The sequence below is a fragment of the Tupaia chinensis genome, unplaced genomic scaffold (assembly GCF_000334495.1).
Source record: "Tupaia chinensis unplaced genomic scaffold, TupChi_1.0 Scaffold000594_1, whole genome shotgun sequence".
NCBI classification, from domain to species: domain Eukaryota; kingdom Metazoa; phylum Chordata; class Mammalia; order Scandentia; family Tupaiidae; genus Tupaia; species Tupaia belangeri.
The window spans coordinates 1,956,984-1,976,935 of NW_006160110.1; the positions used below are offsets into that span (position 1 = coordinate 1,956,984).

The 19,952-nt window shown below is 41.1% G+C and overlaps 1 protein-coding gene across 4 annotated transcripts; it reads right to left on the minus strand.

The window, feature by feature from the left end:
* Window positions 1–507: 507 nt before the first annotated feature.
* On the minus strand, window positions 508–19,511 carry ELAC1 (elaC ribonuclease Z 1). Of its 4 annotated transcripts, XM_027775669.1 has the most exons (5): window positions 19,332–19,511; window positions 17,772–18,887; window positions 12,263–12,426; window positions 6,236–6,703; window positions 508–3,700 (listed from the first exon to the last, which is right to left on the minus strand). In XM_027775669.1, the coding sequence occupies exons 3-5, from the start codon at window positions 12,417–12,419 to the stop codon at window positions 3,234–3,236; spliced, it is 1,092 nt and encodes a 363-aa protein (XP_027631470.1). In that variant the 5' UTR covers window positions 12,420–12,426; window positions 17,772–18,887; window positions 19,332–19,511; the 3' UTR covers window positions 508–3,233. The 4 variants fall into 4 exon arrangements, with proteins under 4 accessions (XP_027631470.1, XP_014447022.1, XP_006158458.1 ...); XM_014591536.2 differs by lacking the exon at window positions 17,772–18,887 and having other exon boundaries at window positions 6,269–6,703; window positions 19,332–19,509; XM_006158396.3 differs by lacking the exon at window positions 17,772–18,887 and having other exon boundaries at window positions 19,332–19,508.
* Window positions 19,512–19,952: the final 441 nt, after the last annotated feature.

The window sequence follows — 19,952 nt, forward strand, 5'->3', positions numbered from 1 at the left end:
ATACTAAGTCTATAGCATGGAATAATATAAAATCATTACATTCATGCTTTCAGAGAACACTGAATGTCATGGAAAATGCTCAAGTTAAATGAAAAAAAAAACAGTTGAGATCAAATCTACATGTGAAAACATGTATCTACATATGTAGACACATATATATAGACATTTGTATAAGCATTTATAAGACACTTAACACATCTTCATTTTTATAAGTGCCTAGAAAAAAGAGTTTATTTCTCACAATGCGGTCTGCCACCCATTCACTTCAGAATCACCAGATTCTTGAGTACCTGCCACCCTCACCTACTGAATTAGCTTCTGGGAGCAGAGCCTACACTCTCTGGCTACTTACACTCCTCACACACTGGTGGTTAAGGTGGCCAGAACCCACATGACTGACTGGGTGGTCTGAGTCACAAACCCAGTAGCTTGGAAAACACATCGTACATGCATTCTATGTATATATGCATGCCCAAAATTCTGAGGATAGTGGAGGAGAGGGGATTACAGTGTGGCCATTCGCGGGGGAGGTGCATTCTCACTTTCCTTCTTTCTCTCTCTCTCCAACAACTGCATTCACCTGTAACAAACTCAATACAAATAAACATTCTAGACCAAAAGAGAGTTGAGAAAGAATTCTCACCATGGTCAAATGTCCTACACTGGATCTAATATATGTTTTCCATTTCCCAGGGTCCCTGAGCATCTAACCCTCATATATTTTAGATCATGATTAGAATCCGGGCCTGACTCAAGCCAGCTACCAGTTAATGCTCAGGAACAAGATTGTGAGGGTCAGGCTAGATGATCAGAATATTTAAAGGAACTACATATTTACTTTTGTTTATTGGTCCCTACCACTGGATTATGCTATAGGGCTAGAATGCTCTCAACACAGTAAAGCCAGGCACTTACCTGGTACTCAGTGAAGGGTGAGTTTGTTTGTTTGTTACATTTGTTTGACAAGTACAATGATGATGACAAGTACAATGAAATGGGCTAGGCACAGAAATATGTCAAGTTTGCACACTCATTTCTGAGTGCTTATCATGGGTGGACATTTCTAAGAAAGTAGGGTGACTAAAACATAATTTCTAATGGCAAAGCTTCCATGTAGTGGGAATACTAGTCTTAGCCATTCTCTCTTACACAGGTTTGGGCAAATAGTAGGTGTCTAATTAATGTTTGTTTGAATCGAGTTTGTAAATCAAGACATACTTTAAGCTTGGCCAAACTTGGGTACTCTGCAGGCAGAGAGCCTAGAGTTGGAAAGCTGTAAAACATTCTAGAGACTGCATCAGGATGATTGAGATCTTAAGTAACCATACCTTCTTGATCATCACTACTCTGGGGTCTCCACAACCAGCCAGAAGTTAAAAAATTTGACCAGAGAAGCCTCAGAACCCAAAAGAATTGGACAGTACACATTATGACAATGTTTTTAAATGTGCGTATTATAAAAACTCTGTAGGTCCCTAAGCTGTTACTAGATAGTATCTATTAAATGGATGGAATGTTGCTGGTCCTCTGTCCTGTAGAACTTTTCAACACTTTTAAGCAAAGTATTATGCTCCTTACATGGACTGTCTTGTTTGATCTTCACAATCCTATGAAGTAGGTATTATTTTTCCTGGTTTAAGAGATGAGCAAGTTGAAGAAGCCCAGAGAAAGTAACCTGCTCCAGACCACAAAGAGGTACTAGATGATCATAGCATAAAGCACAGAATAAAACTGAAATCAGAGTCTGGCCCCAAAACCTGGTCTGTGATCACTCAAAGCAATACTGTATTTGTTTTTAAGTTTATTCATTCATTCATTCCATGAGCAAGTGAGAGAGAGACACCCCCTCCCAACAGTATTCATGCTTCCATGTAACCCAGCCTCAGCCAGCCCAGATCATGGGCATGTACAGGTGCATGAGAGCCTGGAGAACTCAGGAAGGGCCTGGGAGGTGAACCTAGGACTTCTCCCACGTTGATTCGGCTGTGCTAGCACTGTGCCACCATCTAGACCCAGTTTTTAATATGCTGATTTGATTAGGGAACCCTTTTGACTGAATCAGTACTCAGGACCACCTTTCCATGGAACACATTTTTGGGGGACCAGTGAGTGAGTCAGATATCCCATGGCAGACTGAAGGGGAGGTAGAAGGCAGCTCAGAAAGAAAAGCTATTCCAGAAAGGGCATGTATTAAAATTGGGATTTGAGAATTATTAATAATGACATGTAAATTAAGCCTCAGTTTAACAGATACCATTTTTTACTTCCATATTGATAAGCTTCACTTGATGACTCCTTTCTTTCAAATAATATTTGATATGTTACTATAATTCTGACATATTCACTCTTTATAATTTGTTGTAGGATTTGACTTACCTAGTAATTCAAATCATTAGGTCACTAATATTGGTAAAGTATATTCTCATTGGGAATGTAAGTTTTAACTTGCTTTGTATCTCAGTGGGTCTGCTATTTGCATTTGGGGGTGAGATAATTCTTTATTGTACAGGAATGACCCAACCTCTGCAGGACACCTAGCATCCCTAACCCCTTGTTGCCTAAATACCCATAATACCACCACCACCACCCACCACTCCTTCAGTCATTGTGACAAGGAAATCCCCATTTCAAAATTCCTTCTAGGGGTGCAACACAACCCCAGCGGAGGACCATAGATGGATTAAGAGCAAACTAGAACATTCAATAACATACTGTAAGATAAACATTCAGTATTCCAGCAAAGCTATTGTCATTCTACTACCAATCCTGCATGTCCAATATCTCATTACATTTCTCTCTATTCTGTAAATAACATGAACAGATTCAACACAAACTGCCCAAATATCATTTTGAACCAAGAGTGTCTAGCCTTGCGTACTTTGCCAATAACTGCAATAAAGGTAGGCAAAAGCTAAGCCCAGGAAAGCATGGAGTACTGACTTCTACCTGTGGCAATGGCACAAAATGAGAAGTATACCTAAACAGCCTATCATTTTGTTAAATGTGGACTTTAAGAAGGTTGCGGGGGTCTTTTTTCTTTCTTTCTTTTAAAAATGGTTTATTATAAAAAGCTTGCTCCTTCTCACTACTGAGTCATTTCAGCAATGCAGCTCCATCCATTTAGGATTACTAGGGCCTAAATCACTTCAGACAAAAAATTAAAAACTGGACAGTAATTCCACATTCAATAACACATTCATAGACCTGTCAATATGCATTCAGGAACACTCGTCTCATTTCTTGATCGGAATGCCAATCACCATAAAATCTTCTGCTAGAGTCACTTCTTGGAGATCTAACACTGACTCAGCTTGCTTTTTCAGTTCTGCAGTACCATCTGTTTCTCCTTCTCTGGCCAAAGCAACAGGTTTGTACCTCTGACTGAAGTGAGTCAGAACCAGCCTCTTTGCATGGCACAACTTTGCAAATGTTGCTGCCATCTGTGGTGTGCTGTGGCCATGCTCCTTTGCTTTGTCCATCTGTGTATCATCCAGGGTTGCTTCATGGATCAATAGGTCTGCTTCAAAACACTGCTTCACTCCTCCATCACCCACAACCCCAGAGCAGTCACCCAATATGCAGATTTTTCTTCCAACGACAGGCTTTTTTAACACATCTTGGGGAGAAATTGTAACCCCATTTTCCAGAACAACAGAAACTCCATTTTTCAGCTTCCCATAAGCAGGGCCTGGTGGAACACCTAATAATGATGATAGATAGCATTACATCATGGGAAAGGAATTTATGACTTTTTAATAGAGTCCAATTTAACAGCATAGCAAATAACAAATGGAAAAGGCATTCAATTCTTTTCATAATGTTTTACTACTAGTAGAAAACTGGAATATTCATACATTTTTTAATGTTCAGTGCTGACTGATACCGGCAATGCCTTAGTACTTAAAACAATTCCCATGCACATGTACCAAATGAGTTTTAAGATTCTAAGTCTCACTAAGACCTTATTACAGTCACGATAATGGTTTTGATGCTCTACTGTACATGGGAATAAGTTTTTGAGAGTGCTTTATTCAAGAAGCTCATCTTTGGGTAAAAGTAAAGTATATATTTAAATAATGACAATCTATGACTAGTAGACAAGTACCTACAAAATGACTTAACTTATTTTAAAAAATGTTTGAGAAGATTATTTGGATCACGAGATCAAGTAGCATTTCAGGGAATCACACACAATCAATCTCCTTGGCAGACAGGGATACTTTGACATTTACCAAGCTGGGCTTAAATCTCGTATTAATCTAGAAAAATATCTGATCATCACTCTGGACAATACATATAAACAAGTATCATGTGATGACCAGTTCCAACACAGACGTCGTTTAAAGTTTCCAAATGTAATTTATTGGGTTGTCAGGAAAGTCATGATGCATTTTTGCATAGAAAAACATCAAGATTTTCCTGATGACCTAATAGTATTTCCACAGGGTTTCAGATAATAAAAATACCTTTGGCTGAACTCACTTTTCCTCACTGTCATTATCTAGCATGCCATTTCAGTTGGGGAAGCAATTACACAAATAAATGAATATACCAAAAACACCACAATGCTTTCTACAAGCACTGTCTGTCACACCATGCTGAGGACGGTGGTGAAGCTGGAGGAAAATGGACGGGACTCTGCTTTGCATGATGGCCTAGCACAGAGGAGGTGGGAGGCCTTAAACATGCCCCATACCCATCTTTTTTATATAGATTTTTTTTTTAATTTGTCAGAGGGCACATGCACTCACTAAAGAGAGAGAGAGAGAATGAGAGAGAGAGAATGAGGGAGACAGCATCATTGGTAGGGCATGGTCAAGATATAATCCCTTTTCCTTCATTTCTCCATCCTTTTGGGGTTTTGGATAGGAATGCAAGAACACACAACTGGAGTGGTTTTCAAGTCACCAGGTCCAGGAACTGAACCGCACAGCTGCATGTGGGATCTGGCTTCCTTAACCACCAGGCCACCAGCCACCCCTGCCATGCTTATCATTATGTGCTTGTGTCTAACTATGATGAACCCTAGTATGTAAAACTGCTTGAGGCAGGTTCTGAACACCAAATTAATTTAATCAGGGTTGAATGAGTAGGTAAGTAGATGATAAGAAAACCCTGAAAGCAGTTGCTTGCAATTTTTAAAAAGAATTATTTATTATTATTATTATTATTATTATTATTACTGTTTGCTATAGGGCAGGTGCACTCACCAGAGAGAGACAGAGAGAAAAAGAGAGAAAGCAAGCCACCAGGCATGGGACTCAAATCACAGTCAGCTTTGTGGGAGTTCAATGCCTCAACCACCACACACTACCTGCTGGCCCCTGGTTGCAATTTTTTTTTTCCCCAGAGAGATTTTTTTCTATAGGACATGAGTGCTCACTGGAGAGACAGAGAAAGCAAGAAATCACCCCTGGGGGGATGGCCACACTGCAATCCCTTCTCCTCCATTCTCCTCCTGGGATTTTGGGCATGTACACACACATGCCTGGCATGAGTTTCAAGCCTCAGGGCCCAGGACTTGAACCATGGTCAGCTATGTGGGAGTCCAGCTATGTAACTATTATGCCATCTGCTGGTTCCTCTGGTTGCAATTTTAAGGTTAAGAACTGTGGCCAAAGATGTCATTGCAAATCTATCTTAAAAGAAAGACATGAAAAAATAAAGCCTGGACCTAAAACAACCACCACCGCCAAACCATCTTGCCAACCAAGGTGATGTGAGTTGAAGATAAGATAGATTAAGAACATGGACTGAGGGAGCTGAAGAGAGAAGGATTGCAATCTATACCTTGTTTTTGCTCTGAATACCATCTTTTTCTTTTCAATTGCCAGAGGGCACATTTGCTCACCAGAGAGAGACAGAGGGAAGTAGAAACACTCCTCAATGGAGTATGGTCAGGCCTCAATCCCTTCCTTCCATTTCCCCATCTTGCAGGGATTTGAGCACATACGTGCATTTATATGCACCAAGCATGTTTTTCAAGGTGCCATGCCTGGGATTTGAACTGTGCTCAGACATGTGGGATCTAGCTCCCTCTGCCATAAAGCCACCAAGCAGGCCTCAAATAGTATCTTTTGTCCCCAAGGATTTCCCTTAATGAACACATTTTGTGCATAGGAAATAAAGCAGAGCAAATGCCATTTTTAGGCCTGAGGAAGGAAGGTTACTGTGACACTTCTACCATCCCCAGTTAACGACAGCTTGATTGATAAGAAGGGGCAAAACCACTTACCGAGGTCTTTTAATTTCTGTGCATTGAGTTTACCTGGGCGTTTCTTTTCCACGACTGAAAACCCAAAGGAGGGAATTCTATGGAAGAGGCGAAATGCTTTTACAACAAATTGTTCATTATCAACCAGAAGGTATGAGTTTTCTTCTGAGTCTAATAGGATATTTCTTCCTTGTCCCTCTTTGGGAGGATTGTCTGCTTGATTCGCATGTGCAAATTCTTTAAGTTCTTCTGTAGGGCACTGATCAGCTGTAGGCACCAGTTCATGGACCACATAAGGAAAGACCAATTCCGTGTGAGAAAGTTCCATGGTTCGCCAGATAAAGTCCCGAAGCCCTACAGGGCCATAGATTTCAATGGGCTGTTTGGTGACCATGGAGCCACTCTGCAGGCTAATTGTGCAGAGGAGGCCAGGAAGGCCAAAGAAATGGTCTCCATGAAGATGTGTGATGAAGATCTTGGTAATTTTCCCTTTTGATTGAGACAGAGAAATACATTTGGAAATTTTTCAGAAGTAAAAACCCATATACAAAGTTATTTAAAACAAGCCTAAGAAGTTACATATAAAATAGTAAATTGAATTTAGAAGTTCTACTTACCACTGTAAACTTATTCATTTATATTTTGCTAGATGATTCCAAAGCAAGAAAGATGGGCTTTATTTTACTGGATGGTTTTTAATAAAATATAACCTTTTTCTATTAAACATTTTCAAACTACACAGTTAAACAGTTTTCAGAATATTTTCCTCTCACTTAAGAAAAAGTAAAAAATGTACCAAAAACATGAGGAAACTTCAAAAAGTTTGTGGAGAACTGGCCCTATAACCTAGCAGCTAACTAAGGGAGCCGATCCCACATGGCCGATCATGGTTTGTACCCTGGCCTCAGGGGCTTAAGAAACACACCATGCATGCCCCAAATCTCGACAGAATGAAGAAATGAAGAAGGGACCCTGGTGTGACCATGCCTCACTAGGGCTTATTTCCTCCTTCTTTCCCCTCTGTCTCTGACAAACACATATACCTTTTGGCAATAAAACGAAAGTTTTGTAGAAAAATGGAATAAAAGTCCAGGTTTATTTTGGAGTAAAAAAAATTTTTTAATAATAATTTATTTATTTAATTCCATTTGTTATTATTATTTTTTAATTTGACCAGTCAGAGAGAGAGAGAAAGGGAAAGCAAGAAAGCAAGCCACTAGGTCCGGGATTCAAACCACAGTTAGGTGGGAATATGTGGGAATCCAGCACCTTTAACCACCTCGCCACCTGCCAGCCCCAATTTTGGAGTAAAATATTTGAGATACAGGGATTGGAGGGTGGCATGGTGGTTAAGGGCACTGAACTCCCATGTGGCTGAGTTTGAGTCCCAGACCTGGTGGCTTACCTTCTCACTTTCCCTTTCTCTCACTCTGTCCCTCTCTGGTCAAATTAAAATTTAATTAATTAATGAATTAATTTTAAAAAGTTAAATAAAGTATTTTTAAAAATTTGATATTAATGTATAGTTTAGTCATAATGTACACTTTCCATGAACTTTTTGAAGACCCCTTGCAATTCTCTTAACTAGATAGGCATTGCATGTCAAAAGAATCTGGCAGTTACGGCACCCCCTGCTGCTTTCTTCATAGCAAACATTTACTTCTAGCAAAATAAAATGCTCAATGGCTCCAACTGACTGGGATCAGTATCTAAACCCAAAACTGCCTTATAAGGACGCTCTAAACGGGACAGAGATTACCCAATCAAGTCAGAGACTGGTGAGGTTAAAGGAAGAAAAGAAAAATGAAAGGGTGAAGGAGAGGGCAGAAAGAAGGGAGGGAATAACAGAGAAAAAAGGAGTGGGGGTGAGGAACTGAGGCAGAAGGAAGTACTCAACAGAAGTCAGAGTGTAGCCTTGTATTATGTAAGGGTACTTGGGCCCAACTCTTCTGTTCAGTCTGAAGTAATACAACAACTTGTTCAGTGCCTATTGGCTTAGTTTATAATTGATTTAGCCAATAGTCAACTGAACTTACTGCTGGAATGTGGCAGGATGCCACAATTGCATTTTCTGAGATGTATCACGTGGCATATTAAAAGTAGCAAACACAACTAAGCTAGGCTTTTGGTCCTAGCTCAAGGCCTTCCTATTTTAAACATTTGATACATAAACATACAGGAATAGCTTACTGATACCATAAAAGAGTAGTTTATAGTTTATTATAATGTGACTTATCCTGTGACATCACATGCTCTCCAAGCAAGTCTTGGAATTATGACACCAAGCCCAGTGCTTAGTGGCAGAGAACAACAGATTAGGTAGAGTTGATTTTGGACACGGAGAATCCCTGGGAAGTACTCTAGAAGTTTCCTCAATACGTTCCTTTTTCCTGTCTCTTTTTAGTTCTTGATTTTGCTTCTAGAATCCTTTTCATTTCTCCCCTCCACCTATCTACACTGCCAAGCCACCATGTGTGACCTGAGGACCCTGCAGACAAAAGTCTCAGGTTACTGGGTGTAGATCTCATGTTGGCCTCCAAACTGCCAATATCAGACTTTCCGGGGCCCTCCCTAACGACTCCAAAACAAAGCCAAATGGAACACCCAAACGACCTGCAAACCCAAGGCAGAGGAGGCGAATTAAGTGAAAAATTGCTTCCCACAGTTATCACAGTTTCAGAAAAGCATTTTCTAAGAAACTTGATTTCAGAAGGGGAAGGAATGGCAACCACAAGTATCAATGGTATGAGGCAGTTTTCAAATGAAGAATGGGTTTTATTGAGAGACACCATGATGTACTACTGGGGGAGCTGCATTCCAGTTTGAGACTGGGGGCATTTACTAGGCAGTTATAGACAACGCTCTGGGACAACCACCCCGACTTCTTCTCTGAGGCAAGGAATTTATTTTTTAAGTCAATAAAATGTAGTAAACTAAAGGTATCTTTGGGCTTTTTTGGTTTATTTTTTGCCAGGCTTAGGACTGCCAACTGTCTATTTAAAACTTACATAAAGGAGCTGTACAGTATAAAATAATGGGGAAGCGTATTGTAATGGGAAGACCTAAGGGCATGGTCCCTGCCCCTTGATGCTCACAGCCAAGAATTCTCGCCCCTTGAGTGTGGGTGGGAATGGGACTTACTTCCAACCAGTAGAATATGGCATATGATGCAATGTGGTTATGTTATGAAATCTAACTCTCTGTCTTGCTAGTAGACATAGAATCTCTTTTTCCTTTGCTGGCTGTGAGGAAGCTACCATGAATCAGAAACCTACATCGGACATAACTGTGGGTGGCCTCTAGGAGCTCAAGAGAATCTGCCCTATAACCATAAAGAGTCTGCCAATAACCAGAGTGAGCTTAGAAGCAGAATCTTCCCCAGTGGAGCCTCTGATGGGACTATAACTCTAGTCAGCTCCTGGACTGTAGCCTAGTAAGACCCTGAAGCAGAGAATCCTTCTATGCCAGGCCCCAATTCCCTGACCCACAGAAGCTATGACATCATAAATGCAAATAAGTCACTAAATTTATGATCTGTTATGTAACATTAGAAAACTGACACAGTTATGAAATAATGGTAAAGACTTATCCCCACACTCAAATCTCTGGTACCCACGGTTAACAATTGGTTGCTTCTAATTTAATCCACCCTGCACCTCAACCTCCACTCTCGAAAATGTTAAATATCACAGCCTCCACTCTGGCCTGTGCCTACCCTGAGGGCACTCTGGAAAGGAATCTGCATGATTCAAGGGAAGTAAAGCATAGGACCTGACTTACTTCAGGGTTTCAACCCAAGACAATTTATAGTTAAGGCTGAACTGTGTATACCTCAAGAGGGCCACATGTCCTAAACAGACACAGGTCACTCCTTCCTCCAACAGCAGCTTTCCCTGACTCCCTCTGCAGGTCCAGGACATCACCACCAGTGATTTGTACTAATGCTTCACTTCCTCATACCCTAGACCACCTCCTACTGGTTCCGCAGGTACCTCTTAAACTGAGTCTCTAGTTTCCACCCATTTCTCTACTTCCTATTTCAACAGTATCTTCATATTCTCTCTCTCTCTCAAATGCATTTGACTGCCTTGGAGCTAGCCTCTGTTACGCTATCCACAGCCTTTCTCTCTCCCAGTACATATGCCACCAGAAAACTCTGTCCGAAAATGTAAGTCAGATCACATCATTCCCCTAGTTAAACACATTTCATTGCTCTTTATTGCAGTAAACAGTAAGGTTCGAATATCACACAGAACTTCCTAGCCTGCCCTCCCACGTTTTCAGCATTCTTAGCTCCCTTCTAGCCTAGTCCAGTACTCATTGTTCTCTAAACTTGTCACTTCTTTCCTGGAACCTCCCTTACTTGTCATTCATTTTGTTGTCTCTTCCTTCAATACCTGACCCACCTCTCTCCCGAGAGAAACTCCCATTTATCTCTTAGATCCTCGTCAATGTAACCACCTCTGCGATGCCTTCTCTGAATGCAGAGGCACAGTTAGTGTTCCCTTTCTTCATGCTCCAAGAGTACCTAAAAACCACCTCCATTATTCTACTTATATTCCGTGATTGATGACCATCTGTTTGCAGCACTAGACCAAGAGATCCTGGGACACTAGAAGTAGCTTTCCTCAAATCGTTCATCAAGGGCCATGTACTGTGATGATTGTAGAAATAGTCATTTCAAGGGACCAATAGGTGGCATGGTGGTTAAGGCATTGGACACTCCCACATGGCTGACCACAGTTCGAGTCCCAGACCTAGTGACTTGGTTTTCCAGTTTCCAGTTGTGTGTGTGTGTGTGTGTGTGTGTGTGTGTCTTGTCAATTTAAAATAAATGAATGAATAAATAAAATTAAATAATTATTTTTTAAAAATAAATAATTACTTCAATAACTACTATTTATCAAGACCTAATAAGAGAGAAACACTACTAAATTGCTAAATGATAGTTATGAATGTGTCACTCACTAATTATACAGGTATTTCTTAGGTATCTACTAGGTACATTAGGTAATCACTAGACATATCATACAAGAAGATAGAAAACACAGAAGCAAACTATTTAAATAACACAATGCCAGATACTGGTGATGCTAAGAAGTGCATAAAAATAGGATGACAGAGCCAGCAGGAGGCATGATAGCTAAGGCACTGGATCCCACATGGTCGACACTCTGTGGTCCTGGGCCTGTTGACTTAAAAACATGCTCAGCATGTTTCTCACTTTCTCTCCCTATCTCTCTCAGGTGAGCACAGATGCCCTATGCCAAAAAAAAAAAAAAAAAAAAAAGGATGATACAGTAGAATAGTAGGATGAGGGAGGAAACACTTAACTCAGAAGGTTCAGGAAAAGCCTCTGAGGAGTTGGCATTTGAGCTAAGATTTAACTCATGAGAGGAAAGCAACCACATGGAGAAGGAATTATTATATATAATTCTCACAACACACCTTCTAAGTTTTATCCTTTCTCAGCTGGGACTGGAAGGCAATCTGACTGAACCTGCACTAAGGCTTTTCACCACAGGACTCCTCCACATCCCAGGTGCTGGCCTCAGCTCACCCCACTCCCTTTGGAACATGCTCCTTCTCCCCAGCCCAGGAAATTCCTCCTCCTCCTTTAACAACTCACAAGTCAACCTTTCTGAGATGCCTACTCTAATAATGCCAAATGGAAAAGAGAGTCTCCATCCTCTGAACATCTAGTTCCTTCACATTCTTTCATGACAGCTCTCTCTGCGTGTACACGACTTCCCTGCTGGGCTGGTGCCCATCTAATAGGGCTGAAGTATTCCACTCCATCCTCCACCCACCAAGTCTATGTAGATCCTCACTCTCAACAGTTACAGGATGAATGAGAAGCAAATAAATGAGTAAATGAAGTACACTGAGTATGGCCAAAAGCCAGAGGGCCTTCAAGTCTTGTCGGGCTCCGGTACTGAAGTAGAATGAAACTGCCAGGGCTGTTAACTGAACAAAAGCCCAAGGAGATCCAAGAAAATGAAGCAGAACAAAAGATTATCTTAATGAGCTAGCTGGCTGCACACTGACCTGCTTTAAGTTGGCTTTTCATAAGCTGTGTCTGTGTCCCTTCCCCACAGTCAAAGAGCCAGCACTCGCCCTCACATCGAAGGACCACGGCAGAGGTGCCCCGGGTTGGGGATGGGTATGCTGCGCCCGTTCCCAGAAATGTCACATCCATGGACATCTTCCACCTGCAACACAAAGACCACCTGAGGATTATTTCATATCACTACACCAAAAGCACATTCCTGAGGGATCTGTGGTTGTTTCTTATTCGGGATAGTCTCGATTCCTGTTCTCTTAAGGTCTTCACACAAATCCAAAGATTTTAATAACTCTTAATCAACTAAAACTACAAGTTACCAAAGCCTATACAATTGTTCATACATACACAACAAACAAGAGCAGTTCAACCCATTCAAATAAAAACTATTGTTCAATTCCAATTATACGACATTCTTGAAAATGCAAGAGACAGTATAGAGGTCAGTATTTGCCAGAGATAAGAGGAGAAAAGAAAGATGGCGGCCAACAAGTGGCATGGTGGTTAAAAGTGCTGGATTCCCACATGGACTGCAGTTTAAGTCTCAGACCTAGCAGCTTACTTTCTTACTTTCCTTCTCTCTCTTACTCTCTGTCTCTCTCTGGTCAAATTAAGGAAATGATAAAAACAAATGGAATTAAATAATTATTTTTTTATAAAAAGGAAAGATGAATAGGCAGAGCACAGGGGACAGTTAGGACAGTCAAACTATTCTTTATGATATGGTAAGGACATTTATACACTGGTCAATTATATGAGAACTGTACAACACAGAGCGAACCCTAAGATAAACTTCAGTTAGCAACAGGGTATCCATGTTGACTCATAACTGTAACAAATGTATCATACTAATCTGTTACTATAGAGGAAACTGGGGAGTGCAGTTAACAAGAAATATGGGAATTATATACTTTCCATTCACTGATATATACATTTTAAAGTCTTTTTACTGAACACTAAGCAACAGTAACTCTAGTTGAAGTTCTGGGAGAAGAGATGGTATTTCATTATGCTCACCAAATGGTGTGTCCCTGGTGCCCCTGGTGATCAACCCTTTCTCTGAATGATCATAAACAACCATAGTATTCTATTATACTCTATAGTAATGCTACAGTAATGCTATAGAATATAGTAATGCTATATAGTAATGCTTCATAGTATGCTGAGCAAATGTCACTCCCTTACAGGACAAGCCCAGGACTGGTTAGTACTTGAGACTCTGATATATATATATATATGTAAATATATACATATATATATATATATACATATACACACACACACACATACACACACACACACATATAATATCTTCTCTTTATTTTAAATTTTGCTATAGGGTGCATACACTTGCCAGAGAAAGAAAAGTGAAAAAAGCATCCCCAGGAGGAGATGGCCACATTGTAGTCCCTTCTCTTCTCTCAGGATTTTGGGTACACATGGACATGCATCTGGCATGTTTTTCAAGTCACCAGGTCTGGGACTTGAACTGTGCAGTCAGCCGTGTGGGATCCAGCTGCTTCTACTACCACTGGCTGATCCAAAGAGACTCTGGTATTTTAAGTGATCAGTAATAATCTGTTGCATATGTAGATTTCTGCCCACTGCTGACACTATTCCTTTCACTGTTTCTGGGCACTTATGGCATCTCTCATGCTTTTGTGATGAGAGATGTGTATTAAATAGAATAAATGAGAATGAAATGAAGCTTACATGTAACCAATTTAGGTTATCCATATTGATGGCAGGAAAGAAAACATACATCAATAGTTTTAAGAAAAACTAATAAAAATCTTGACAGAGTTGAGCATAAGGTAAATATACAAAAATACCAATAGCTTTTATCCTAAAAATAACTAGATAAAAACAGGAATGGGAAAAAACATCCTATTCACAAGAGCAAAACACTAACTTATAAAATCACTAGGAATAAAGGTAACAGGAAAGAAACAGGATCTGAAAGATCCAAACAAATGGAGATACACATTATGTTCCTTGACAGGAAGACTCAGTGTCATACGCTTTCCAAAATTAGTGTAGATATATTTAGTGCAAAATCTTTAAGATTTCCAGTGAGATTTATCTTAGAACAAAAACAATCTAAAGATCACATGGAAGAAAATATAAATATCTGAGAATGGGTAAGAAAATTACAAAAATGGGGGCTGGACAGCAGTGCTGTGGTAAAACACATTCTGTAAGGTTGACTCACTGAGGAAGGTTCCAGGTTCATATCTGGAAACCTGAATACACCAGGCATGCATATGCCCATGCAGTGGGGCTAGCTGAAGCCAGTGGTAGGTCATGGCATCAAGACCCTGTTGGAGTACTGTCTCTATCTTTCTTGCTCATGGAGGAAATAAATAAATAAAACTTTAAAAAAATCATGGCCCCAGCTGGTGGTGCAGTTGGTGGCACTGCAGTGCTGAAAGCTATATGGCTGACTACACGTTCAGATTCCCAACCTGGTTGACCTGAAACATATTATGACATATTATTGTATCTTCAGTCCAAGATACTGAAGAGCTAGAGATCTGGGGAAAGGGAACTGTGGTGCAACTGTCAAGGGTGCCTCTCTCTCTCTCTCTCTGTATCATGAATTTTAAAAAAATTACAAAAAGTAGTGAGTAGTGATTTACTTTTCTAGATATTGATTTACTACATTAATCAGATATAATTAAAACAGAATAATGCTGGCATAAAAATAGAGGTGAAAGGAGAAGGAAAAATCCAGAAATAAACCAAGTATGTATGGAAATCAATATGTAACAAAGGTATAAAACGTGTACCTTATTTAATGACAGCACTGACGTAATTAGCTACTCTTGCAGAAAAAAAGCAAAGCAAAATTTTAACTTTTCATAGTAAATACAAATACACAGGGGGCCAGCAGGTGGTGTGGTAGTTAGGGCACTGGACCCCACACGGCCGACTCAGTTTAGGTCCCAGACCTGACAACTTGCTTTCTCAACTTCCCTCTCAATGGTGAGTGCATGTGACCTATGGCAAATTAAAAAATATAAAATAATAAGTAAATAAAATTCTTTTTTAAAAAACACATGGGTAAGAAATTTAAATGTACAAAATATGCTCCTGGACCTGTAGCATGGCAGTTAGAAGCTGTGCATGGAGAGCCAGCAGGTGGTGTGGTGGTTAAGGCAACTGGATTCCCAATGGCTGATGGAGCAGTTGAGTCCAAGACCCCGTACCTTGCGAACACACTCACAGGGAGGCCAACACGTGGCATAGTGATTATGTTACTGGACTCCTATATGGCCGACTGTGGTCAAGTCTCAGACTCAGTGGCTTAAAACTCACACCAGGCACATGTGCATGGTGTCCAAGATCTCAGAAGGAGAATAGAGATGGAATGGCTATATGACCATACCTCCTGGGTGGTGATTTCTCATGTTCCCTCTACTGTCTCTGTCTCTCTCTCTTTCTGGTGAGCGTACATGCCCTATGGCAAAAAACTCTTAAAAAACAAAACAAAACAAACTTTTATGTATCAAAATACTCCTAAAATCAAATAAAATTATATAAACAAACAAAAAAAGGACAAAAACCACCTGAGAAAACTGCACCTCTAATGACAAAGACTTAATGCCCCTAGAAAAAGTTCATGCAAATATATTCAAAAATAAAAATGCTGATCAATAGAAAAATAGGCAAAGGATATACACAGGAGTCACTGAAGAAATCCAAATGGCCAATAGTCATGAAAAGTGCTCAGTTTCTAGCTAGTTAATGGAAATACAAATAAAAGAAATAACTATGCTCGTTTCTACACATTAGCTGGCAAATATCAATGAAGCAATGTAGCTAGTGCAAACCAGGATACGAGGAAATGGGTAGATGGGTACTCTCCTAAATCAGTGATTGTGGAGTTATGAACTGCTGCTGTTTTGGGAGAAAAACTGGCAATATATATAAATATATATATAACCAATAATAATGATGCTACTGATGATAAATTTTAAACCAGCAATCCCATTTTGGGAAATCTGCCCTATGGAAATAAAGGACCTATGTACAATGATATGTACTGTGGTACTTTTAAAGTGGTTAGCATATGGAAGCTATGTATGTTGAAGGGAAATGATTCAATATTTCATTGTATATTCATGCTTTTATTTATTTATTCTATTAACTATTTATTCCTAACCTAATAGAGAGATCTGTAATTACTATCTTGGAAGAAGACAATGAGAAAAATTACAGGTGGCTATGATATAACCTTATTTTATAATGACAATGTTTCAAATCCTTATGTTTACATAAAATTAAGTTTGGTGCGGAAGGATATGCCTCATACTATTAATATCGGTCATTTCAAGTGTGATTAAAATGATGGTATAGGATAGAGAGGGAGATTATGAACTTAAAAACATTTTTGGGGGGGAACCAGCAGTTAGCGTAATGGCTATGTGGCTGGATTCCCACGTAGTCGACCGTGGTTCGCGTCCCGGACCCAGTGGCTTAGAACTCATGCTGGGCGCGTGTGCATGTGTGCCCTCAAGATCCCAAGAGGAGAATGGAGAAGGGATTGCGGTGTGACCATCCCGACTGGGGGGCGATTTCTCGCTTTCTGTCTCTATGTCTCTCTCTGTCTGGCGAGTGCACGCGCCCTATAGCGAGAAAAAAAAAATTAAAAAAAGAAAAACTCTCCAAAAAAACATTTTTTGGATTATTTTTGGTTGCAATGGGCAGCATTTTATGTAATTTTATATTTATTTAATGTTGATTTTTTAAAAAATGTGTCACATGGCCAAATATGCTTTTCTGACTACACAACACCTAGTCTCCCTTTCTATTTTGGGAAACAGTCAGCTCCTTACCCTCTCACCACAGATTCCTTACACAACAGTACGTCTCTATGCTGCTCATAGGCCTTGAGGTTATTACTAGCGTCCATTTCATGTGTTACTCCACATTTTCACCACCAAGATAAAGCCTTCCTGATAATTAAGCAGCAATTTGCAGAGGCTTCCCTACTGGATTGCAGTTTGCAGGAGAGGTGAGAATAAACAGAATGCAGGAAGTTAAAATTTAGAAAAGCTAATAAAATGCAGAAGGCATAGCAGGATATGCTTACTCTAAGAAATAACGGATCTAGACCAGTGCTATGTAACCCTGGGAGCTTATTAGAATCACCTGGAGAGCTTGTAAAATGTATCAATGACTGGGCTCCATCCAGGAGCAATGAGAGAAAATTCTGAGTGAGATATGTGCTTTAGTGTTTATAAAGAAGCAGAGGCTTCTCCTCCATGATTCTAACATGGAGTCAGATCTGAGAACCATTTAATGAAAGGTTAACCAATGGATCAGGCTGACCTGAACTCACTAGTCAACTAGTCAATATTCTAAAAAAATTGATTGTGAAAAATTTCAAACACATAAAGAAGAGTGTTGAGTATACTAATGCTACTCAGCCATCACCAAGCTTCAACAATTATCAGCTCATGGGCTCTTGCTTCATACCCCTCGGCCTACCCCTATTACTCCAAGAATGCTGGGTAAGTGGCACATGGTACTTCCTCAGGAGGCACGGTTGTCTAGCTGTCTCTTTTTCTGATGTTGACAGCCACTGTTGCTCATTGCCAGGATCCGTTATTTCATTAGGGGTTGCCGAAAGGTGATATTCTCTCATTCCTTCTGCGGTTACTAGCTGGCATCCTTCTACGATGCTCTGGTCAATTATTTGGTCACCTTGAGGTAAAGTAGTTCATGTCTACAAGGTTTACAAAAAGAGACAAGGTCTCATCCAACTCCTGAGGCGATGGAACGTGAAGTACACAGGAGAGTCTATGAAGTTTTCTTGAGAAAAGTAGAACCTGGACCTCAAAAAAAGCTATAGACATAAATGCCAGATTGTTAAAGGGAAGGAGAAAGTAAAAACCAAGATGTAGGAAACTTTATAGGAAAATGCCTTGAGTTCTTCAAGTAAAATACAAGGAAAAAATAAACAAGAGGACAAAAAAGACTAAAAGAGTTAAGAGATGTCAACCAACTGCAACATGTGTATAGCTTGTTTGGATACTGATTTGTATGAACTGAAAATTTGGGAGGGTGGGAACTGGGGAAATGCAAACGCTGGGCAGGATAGTAGATGGTAATCTGAAATGTTAATTAGGCTGATAATGGTTTTATGTTTTAAAAAGGAGTTACTATGTTTTAAAACATAGGCAAATATTTAACAGATTGAATGGTACATTTTAGATTTCTTTACAATAATACAGTGGGAGTGAGAGTAACAGATGAAACAAGATTAATCACGAATTAGGAGTTCACATTATATTTTCGTATATTGAAATTTTCCAAATTAAAAACTGAAAAACAAAATTTAAAAAATCGTAACTCTTCCACTAGATCGAGTAGCTAGAAATGTAATCAAGGGTGTTTTGTGAAATGCACCTTCCAAGCCACTAGAAACTAACTGAGCAAACCAGATTAGGTCCCTGTCTTCTTGGACAAAAAACAGCTGCTTCCTTTCTCAAAGCGGAGATCCACCTTGGACGAAGTTCATAATCCGGCCGTCATCATGGTGCTGGGCCCATGGGCCCGTTTGACCCCGGACCCGTGGTTCTCCAGGCTGCAGATCGCGATCACCTGGTGAAGATGGAGCATTTGGAAGGCCTCGCAAGAGATTCTAATGGCTGCCGGGCTGAAAACCGGCGCTCCTTGGTTTCCAGGCGGCCAGCGTCAACCCTGCAATGACCCAGTGGGGCAGGCAGGGCGGATCCGGCCGTCCTCCATTTTAGTGCGGGAAGAATCGTGCCCGGGGAGAGTGGGAGTGAGCAGCCACCCATATTCGGGGCCTGGGGCCAAGTGTCGGCCACCAGCGAGCCCAGGACCCCCTACGAGACCGTGCCATCTAGCAAAAGGCAGAGCAGGCGGCCGAGGTTCGAGGCCGGAGAGGTGGAGGATGCGCGTCCTCGCTCCCGCGCGCGGCCTGGGCCTCGGTCTTCCGAGCCGGGCTCAGCCTGGCCGGGCCAGCCTCCGAGTCCAGAGGAAGCGCGTCCGCCCCGCTCCGGCGCGCCCAGTCCCACTCACCCTCTCCCTGAAGCCCGCAGCCTGCGGGAAAAGCGCAGAAAGGCGCAGGCCCGCACTGAGGCCCAGCTGTCCGCGGGGCCAGCGACGCGAGCGAGCGGAAGTGAGCCGGAGGCCGGGCCCCACGCGGCCGCTCTAGGACGTGCCGGAGGTCCGCGCTCGGTGGCGCCGGGCTGCGATCGCGCTGCCTGGTCGGGAGGGTCCCGGGGAAAACGCTTGCAGGAGAGCCCCCTTTCTTTCCAGGGCCCTTAGAAGATGGTGGTTGTGGCCTGTAAGAACCAGAGCGGGCTGCGCCAAAGGCGAAAACGTTTACTCTTCCGCTTTTTGTTTTGCATGCCTTGTTTTCCAGAAAAGATGTTTTGCTCATGCGTTCATTTCTGTAATTTTCAGTCTCTGGTTGGGAGGAATTTTACTGTCAACCACTAAAGTGAATTTACAGTTCCTTAAGAGGAAAACGCAGGTACCATTGAATCAGAGTTAATATCAATGTGACTATGCCCCATTCAAGAGCCACCACCCGTATTCCATTTTTAGGATAAGCCGAATATTTGCTTAAAATCTGAAACTAATCCTGCTGCCCTCCCCCAGGCCTCACAAATGAGTTCTCTCCTCCTCTCACCCCCT

Coding starts and splice junctions, on each gene's coding strand:
- ELAC1 (XM_027775669.1), bottom strand. CDS start 12,419: ATGTCCATGGATGTGACATTTCTGGGAACGGGCGCAGCATACCCATCC. Junction 6,704..12,262: donor GAAAAGCCAACTTAAAGCAG/GTCAGTGTGCAG, acceptor CTCAATCAAAAG/GGAAAATTACCAAGATCTTC. Junction 3,701..6,235: donor ACAGAAATTAAAAGACCTCG/GTAAGTGGTTTT, acceptor CATCATTATTAG/GTGTTCCACCAGGCCCTGCT.